General features: G+C 40.1%; 1 protein-coding gene across 1 annotated transcript; it reads left to right on the plus strand.

Annotated features, from left to right (window-relative positions):
* The first annotated feature begins 86 nt into the window (after positions 1–86).
* Positions 87–3,004, plus strand: LOC115413154 (E3 ubiquitin-protein ligase TRIM21-like). Its single transcript, XM_030125898.1, has 2 exons — positions 87–195; positions 1,133–3,004. The coding sequence occupies exon 2, from the start codon at positions 1,135–1,137 to the stop codon at positions 2,773–2,775; it is 1,641 nt and encodes a 546-aa protein (XP_029981758.1). The 5' UTR covers positions 87–195; positions 1,133–1,134; the 3' UTR covers positions 2,776–3,004.
* Positions 3,005–7,608: the final 4,604 nt, after the last annotated feature.

Consider the following 7,608-nt stretch of genomic DNA (forward strand, 5'->3'; position numbering starts at 1 on the left):
CCCCCACCCCTCTATAATCCTGTGCACGGCCCTGGATCAGAGGTGGAGCCACATTCGATCATTTCCCAGAAATGAAAGTGAAAGTGGTTCCCTGTGTGAGCAGAGCTTCAGACGTGTCTCTGTAATGTCGTACAAACCTTAAACTGACTTCATCAGATCTGTTTCAAGTCTCAGCGGAGTCTCTGACAAACAGTGGTGAGTACAACTGAGCTGATTCACAACTCCAAACACGCAAATAGAACTCTATTCATTTCACCTATGAATCTAAAATAGTTCCTATCACTGAACCACATGGATAAACCAACTGTATTTACATATGCACTCACCAGGAGTGAACCACTGACCAGTCTGGATCAGATCAGCCTAACGTGTTTTAAAATCCTCATTCTTTCAGAATAATTACATTTGTTCATTAAACAGTTCAGGAAAATATGATTGTGTTTCACTTTGTGTGTACAATGGTGTATATACGTGACATTGTAAATGATCTGATATGGAAAATGGTCAAATAAACTCCACTATGACCTGTCCAACTACTTTTTTTACCACTCAAAAAAACCACTCAGGCAGAAGAAAAAAAAGGAGAGAAAAAAAACCACTCGGGAATCAATAGGAGACTGGATTAGGAATTGGACTGGTAACAGAATCGACAATGGCAATGATATTGATAAAATCCTATCAGTTCCACCCCTAGTGCAGATATCTTTTCTGGTCATAAGGTGACATCTTTAATGCTCATTTGTATGTTTGATGTTTACATGTTAATATTTTAATGTTTCTGCCACACAAAGTACATCGTACATGTTATTTTATTTGTTTATTTTATTTTTTCAAAATACAACTTGGTTAAATTATTTCAGGTTGTGTATAAGTACTTTTTGAACATTTTGAGCACATTTCAACAATACCACGATAATAATGATAACTGATAATTTGGGTCACAATAACCGTGATATGAAATTTTCATATCGTTACATCCCTACTGTAGAGTCATGTGACTGACCACTCACACTTACCTGAAGACCATACATGACTTTTATGAGTCTTCTTATTATAAGTGATCACATTATGATAAACACTGATAGTATAATTACAAATATTTGAGTGATGTATCTATTCTTTTGTTCCATAGATATGGCTGCTGCTGGTCGTGTCCTATCTGAAGATCAGTTCCTGTGTTCCATCTGTCTGGATTTGTTCACTGATCCAGTCACAATACCATGTGGACACAACTTCTGCAAATCCTGCATCTCTGAACACTGGGATAATAAAGAAAACTACCAGTGTCCCATGTGTAAAGAGCATTTCTACACCAAACCTCAGCTGAAGATCAACACTTTGATCTCAGAGATGGTGGCTCACTTCAGACATGAAGCTCAGCATGAACCAAACATCTACAGCTCAGACCAACAAGCTGCCAAACCAGGAGAAGTTCCCTGTAACGTCTGCTCTGAACCCAAACTGAAGGCCCTGAAGTCCTGCCTGGTGTGTCTGACCTCCTACTGTCAGACTCATCTGGAACCTCATCTGACACTTTCAGGACTGAAAAGACATCAGCTGATCCACCCTGTGGAGAACCTGGAAGACAGGATGTGTAGGAAACATGAGAAACCTCTGGAGCTGTTCTGTAAAACCGACCACACATGTATCTGTCTGCTCTGTCCTGTTGTCGACCACAAGAACCATGACTTTGTTTCTCTGAAAGATGAATATGAAGAACAGAAGGCAGAGCTGAAGAAGACAGAGGCTGAAATTCAGCAGATGATCCAGGAGAGACGACTGAAGATCCAGGAGATCCAACGGTCAGTGGAGTTCAGTAAGAACGCTGCAGACAGAAAGACAGCAGAAGGTGTTGAGGTCTTCACTGCTCTGTTGGAGTCTGTTCAGAGAAGTCTGGACCAGTTCAAAGAGGAGATCCAAGAAAAGCAGAGGACCTCTGAGAAACAGGCTGAAGATTTCATCACAGATCTGGAACAGCAAATCTGTGAGCTGGAGAGGAGACACACTGAGGTGGAGCAGCTCTCAGGCTCTGAAGACCACCACCACTTTGTCCAGAGGTTCACATGTGTCAGAGCTGCTCCATCCATGAAGACCTGGACAAAGGTCAGCTTCTGTCCACCATCATATGAGGGGACTGTGGTTAGAGCTGTGTCTGAGCTGGAAGACAAACTCACAGAAGAGAAGAAGAAGGTGGTTAAAGCTGAGCTGAAGAGAGTCCAACAGTATGAGGTGGATCTGACTCTGGATCCAGATACAGCTTATCCTACCCTCATCCTGTCTGATGATGGAAAACAGGTTCATTATGGTCATGTAAAGAAGAACCTTCCAGACAAACCACAGAGATTCTCTGTTTGTCCTGGCATCTTAGCGAAGCAGAGTTTCTCTTCAGGCAGGTTTTACTACGAGGTTCAGGTCAAAGGAAAGACTGGCTGGGATTTAGGAGTGGCCAGAGAGTCCATCGACAGGAAAGGACCAATCATCTATGGTCCTCAGAACGGATACTGGACCATCTGGCTGAGAAATGGAAATGAGTACTATGCTTGTGCTGGTCCTTCTGTCCGTCTGTCTCTGAAGTCTTGTCCTCAGAAGGTGGGGGTGTTTGTGGATTATGAGGAGGGTCTGGTCTCCTTTTATGACATAGATTCTTCAGTTCTCATCTACTCCTTCATTGGCTGCTGCTTCAATGATAAACTCCTCCCATACTTCTATCCATCACTGAGTGATGGAGGTACAAAGTCTGCTCCTCTGATCATCACTCCTGTTAACACTGAGTAAGAAATTCATCAAATGTACAGAGTTTCTCTGATTTACTGGCATCACTAAATTAGTGATGATGTACTGTAATTTCCGGACTATAAGCCACTACTTTTTTCTCACGCGTTGAACCCTGCGACTTATACAAGATTGTGGCTCGAGTATAGATTTTTTACGGAACTACCGGCCTCCAGGGGGCGCTCTAGCAGGAAGCACAAAAGTGACACAGACAGATGGAAGAGGTGATGCGAAGAGGAGAAGTTTTAAGTTTAACTTAATCATTTTGTGTGTCATGTACAAACCCTCATCATGGAAAACACACAAAGAAATGCATATGATGCAGCTTTTAAGTTAAAAGCAATCGATGTGTCTGTCCAAGAAGGAAACAGAGCTGCAGCACCTAATGCCGTGTTTCCACTACATGGAACCAGCTCAACTTGGCTCGGCTCGGCTCAATTTGACTCGGTATTCCTGGAGACCGTTTCCATTACAGGTTACTACTGACTTTACAGTACGGACGTCATAGCGATGTGGCGCGTTATTTCGTGTCATCTGCTCAGAGAGTTGCTGATAAAACTCGGTCGTTGCGTGTTGTCTCGTCTGAATTTTTACATCGGCCACCACAGACTGAATCTCCTCGACCGACCATGGTGTAGTTTTTGGCTGTCATCATGTGGATTAACTTACTGCTATATTTACTGTCCACAATCTGCATCTGTTTTTTTGTAAAACTGCGGGTCACAGAGAAAACTGTCTGACCAATCAGTGGTCTGCAGTGTTATACGTCACGGTTTAGTATCGCTTGGAACCTCGGTGGAGGTGGTACCAAAAAACTAGTACCGGGTACCAGATTCCAGGGCCTTTTTTGTAATGGAAACACAAAAAGGCCGAGCCGAGTCGAGTTGAGTCGAGCCAATACCACACAGTGGAACGTGGCATAAGTGCCATTGATGAGCGACAACAGAAGAGACGTAGAAGGTGTGTGACAGCCTTTCTGAGGCTGTTTCCACTTCCAACACTGAAGAAGACGACTGCAGTGGCTTCAATGAGCAGAAGGAAGATGAAGATAGTGATCAATGACTTTTCTGAGTTTTTAACCAGCCTGTGTTCCTGCCGTTTTACTGCCGGTGTTACAGGCGCTGTTTGGAAAAAGTAGTTAAGGTATGGAAATAAATATTTAAATAATCTTTCTGTTTACCATCCTTCTGTGTAAATATCTCGTTACAATGTGGAGACCTGCGGCTTACAGTCAGGTGCTGCCTATATATGTACAAATATTTTTTTTCTTTTAAAATTTGATGGGTTATATTCAGCTTATATTCAGGTGCGGCTTATAGCCCAGAAAGTACGGTAAACTGTTTGAACATGTATTAATCTGTATCCAAATGCACTTAAATACTAACATTTGTGGTGATAATGATCCTGGTTTGACACATTCTGATGCCTGTGATTAAATACAATGATAATGATGGTGTTTTATTGTTAACTTTAATTCAAACGTGATTGTGAATGTGTTTCCATTATGTGATTGATTTCTATACATTTAAACGACAGAAGTGTTCAGGAGAATTTGAAATTCAATAATAATAGTGACAGTAAAGATTATGTTCATCAACTGAAATAAGTACAGCCATATACTGTTCATTCTGTCCTCATAATAAATGAAAAAAATAATTAAATAGTAAATGTTTGGCGAGTTGTTTTCTATTTGTTCGTAGCACGTCTTCAGTTCTGTTGCCATAAACTTATTCTCTGTATTGTGTTTAAATATGTCTGTTAAATCTCCAAGCTGCAAAAAAAGTAACGTTAGTCGACTCAGTTCCACCCGTTCCAACCCAAGAATTTATATTGATATTAGGAACCAATTAAGTTTTGCAGCCCCCGGTGAGAAATGATCACAGAACATTGAGCCAATACATCGTGCGCATTGCCCAAGAAAGCAGACTTTGGGAACTTTCTGGCCTTTATAGTTCACTCATAGAAATACTCTGAAATTCAAAATTTAAACCCTTAGTGTGTTATTGGAGGACATAACAAGACTTTATTACTTTTGTGAAATTTTTCAACATTTTTATTGTTATGTAGAAAATCAAGGTCAATGAAGTTACCATATTTGGTGGCAAAAAAATACAAGAAGTACAGAAATATATATAAAAAAATACAAGAAAAGGAAGGACATACTTTCCCAGGTAAATGGCAGCTCTTCATGCTGTAAACTTAACTTTAATAAAATTTAAGATTGTCCATCGTGCTTATTTTACCAATTCAGAGTGTCAAGATGTACTCAAATGTCACAGATAAATACAATAGATGCCAGATGTTCACCTGCTAACATGACACATATGCTCTGGTCTTGTCCGCATTATTTATTTATTTATTTTATTCAGTTTTTAATTGGAGTTTTCACTTGGTACACGACAATCATACAATGTTGCTTAATGTTAACAAACAGGGCTTCTGTACATACATGAAAAGTATTAATATGCTACAAAGCGTGGAAGTTCCCGAGGAAAAAAAATTTGAATTAAATTAAATAGATAGATAAATAGAAGTTTTGTAGAAATTGGGCAATACAACACTGTATCAAATGTGACACATCAGTTGAAAATAAATTGTTGCACAATTTCCTTTTTTTTTTTTTTGCAAAACAAATTCAAGAACAGGTACACAACCTTCTCCATTAACCAAAACAAAAACAAAATGTAGTTAATAGGGCGACATGGTTGGTGCAGTGGTTAGCACTCGTGCCTCACAGCAAGAGGTCCTGGGTTCGATTCCAACACCAGTCGACGCGGGGGTGGGACCTTTCTGTGTGGAGTTGCATGTTCTCCCTGTGTCTGCGTGGGTTCTCTCCGGGTACTCTGGCTCCTCCCACCATCCAAAGACATGCACTGATAGGTTAATTGGTTAATCTAAATTGCCCATAGGTCTGAATGTGAGAGGTAATTGTTTGTCTCTATATGTTCAGCCCTGCGATGAACTGGCGACTTGTCCAGGGTGTACCCTGCCTTCGCCCCTATGTAGCTGGGATAGGCTCCAAGCGACCCCCGTGACCCTAGTGAGGATAAAGCGGGTTCAGAAAATGAATGAATGAAAAGACAGATAAATAAATCCTAGAGGGCAGTAGCTCAGCTGTCATCCTGCTGACTGTCAGTCATAGTTCTGTCAGACCAGAATGGGTCCAAACTGGTTCTGTGGTCTCATCCCTATTGTTAAGCTTATGAAGCACACACTCATATGAAGCGTCTTTATCATCATGTTTGGCCCATTCTTTAAACTGTGAGGCTTTAGGGGTTTCCAGTGTTTAAGAATAATCCTAACTGCCACTGAGACCCCAACCATGATAACAGAAAATTTTCCGTTTGATACGTTAGCTATCTGTCCTTTTTCACCCAGTAAACACAGCCTTGGACCGAGTGGCACGATTCTGTCCAACCAGTCACTTAGAGTATGTCCAACAACCATCCAGAAACATTTGATAATTGGACATTCCCACAAACAGTGTATCAGAGTACCATGATCATTTTGACATTTCCGTTTTTGTTTTTTGTTTTTCTCAACCTTTTTTGTTTATTTGGAGTTTTGTAGAAATTGGGCAATACAAACACTGTAGCATATTTGACACATCAATTGAAAATAAATTGCCGCACAATTTCCTTTTTTTTTTTTTTTTTTTTTTTTTACATGCAAACAAATTCAAGAACAGGTACACCAACCTTCTCCATTAACAAAAACAAAAAAATAATAATAATTAAAAAAAGCCAACAAACAAAACAAAACAAAACAAAAAAAGGCCTTGAAAGGTTCACATTTAGAATATCGATGTGTTGTGTTACACAAGGTACATTACCGAATAGAAAAAACAAAGAAGAGGACCAGGTGGAAAAACTACCATAAAGGTCAAGCTGAAACAAAGGGGAAATTTGTTTTTCTGTCTAGCTGAAACAAAGGATTCCACATTTGTGAACATTTATCAGCAGAGGCATAAAGTGTCATTCTAATTTTTTCCATTTTGAGGAAATACTCTGAGCCAGTGAATAAAGGAAGGGGGCTCAGGATAATTACCCTTCTCGCAAGAATGGTCATAAATGCAAGAGAATGACTTTGGGAAGTGGAGAAGGAAGGTGTCCCGACAAAAATCCCAAACAGGGCACTCAAGGGGTTTGGATTAATTTTCCTACCAATCACATTAGAGATAATGGTAAAAACTTCGGTGGAGGATATTTGTTTATTGAACTTCCTCTGGTGCAGTATGTGAATCATTTATGCTCTAAAACCTTTAAATGCCAGAATTTACTCAGATAATGTTTGAGTGAACTCCTGGGCTCCACATCTTCTACAGCCCTGCTCCTCGAGAGCCACTATCCTGCATGTTTTAGATGTTTCCCTCTTCCAGCACACCTGATTCAAATGATCAGCCTATCATCAAACTCTTCAGAAGCCTGATAACGACTGTCAGGTGTTCTGTAAGAGGGAAACATCTAAAACATGCAGGATAGTAGCTCTTGAGGACCAGGATTGGACACCCCTGATATAGAGCATGAGCAAAGTTAAAGTAGAAAACTTTCATTTCTCAAGTATTTAAGCTCCTCCAAAATACAACCAAGTTATAAATCTGAGATCAGGACCGATCACAGGGACCTTCTGAAGTAAACAGTATGATACTCTTATGAGCCAACAAGTCCTCGACCTGAGGTGGAGCTCAGATAAACAACTGGTGGCATTTTGTTTCAAGGAAACACCCAACCAAGAACTGGAGCTTCTTCTACGTGTACCCATGAAAAAGCTCAAATTAACAACTTAATAGGTTGTTTCACAAAGTGAACCTGTGAGATTTAATGAGAAGATTATACA

The sequence above is a fragment of the Sphaeramia orbicularis genome, chromosome 22, assembly GCF_902148855.1.
Source record: "Sphaeramia orbicularis chromosome 22, fSphaOr1.1, whole genome shotgun sequence".
In the NCBI taxonomy this organism is placed as follows: domain Eukaryota; kingdom Metazoa; phylum Chordata; class Actinopteri; order Kurtiformes; family Apogonidae; genus Sphaeramia; species Sphaeramia orbicularis.

What these genes read in the sequence shown, in the direction of transcription:
- LOC115413154 (XM_030125898.1), top strand. Translation starts at nt 1,135, where the DNA reads ATGGCTGCTGCTGGTCGTGTCCTATCTGAAGATCAGTTCCTGTGTTCC.